This window comes from Apaloderma vittatum, unplaced genomic scaffold, assembly GCF_000703405.1.
Source record: "Apaloderma vittatum isolate BGI_N311 unplaced genomic scaffold, ASM70340v1 scaffold41271, whole genome shotgun sequence".
Lineage (NCBI taxonomy): Eukaryota > Metazoa > Chordata > Aves > Trogoniformes > Trogonidae > Apaloderma > Apaloderma vittatum.
Window position 1 is genome coordinate 1 of NW_009701526.1, and position 370 is coordinate 370.

The 370-nt window shown below is 61.6% G+C and overlaps 1 protein-coding gene across 1 annotated transcript in view; it reads left to right on the forward strand.

The window, feature by feature from the left end:
• Window positions 1–5: 5 nt before the first annotated feature.
• The window catches only part of LOC104281250 (regulator of G-protein signaling 11-like), a gene marked incomplete at its 5' end in the record, with an annotated part of 935 nt that continues 570 nt past the window's right edge, over window positions 6–370 (forward strand). Inside the window, one exon of the mRNA XM_009879167.1 lies at window positions 6–220. Within this exon, the coding sequence (XP_009877469.1) occupies window positions 6–220 (215 nt within the window). The remainder of the gene's footprint in view (window positions 221–370) is intronic.

Below are 370 nucleotides of genomic sequence, written 5' to 3' on the forward strand. Positions count from 1 at the left end.
CTCCTCCCAACGTCCGTGTCACCCACAGGGTGCAGACCCCCACAAAGCTGCGCGTGGAGCGCTGGAGCTTCAACTTCAGCGAGCTCCTCATGGACCCCCTGGGCCGGGCACAGCTCCTGGACTTCCTCAAGAAGGAGTTCAGCGGTGAGTGGCCCCAAACCCATCGCTATGTCCCAGAACCCCAAACCCACCACCATGTCCCATCAAACCAATCCATTGCCCTCTCCTGGCGTTCCCCGACCCACCTCCCCATCCTGGCATCCCAAATCCTCCACCATATCCCAGCACTCCCCAACTCACCTGTCCCAGCACCTCTGGACCCACTATCCCACGTCAGAACAGCTGTTTCCATCCTGGGGCCGCGGGTGGT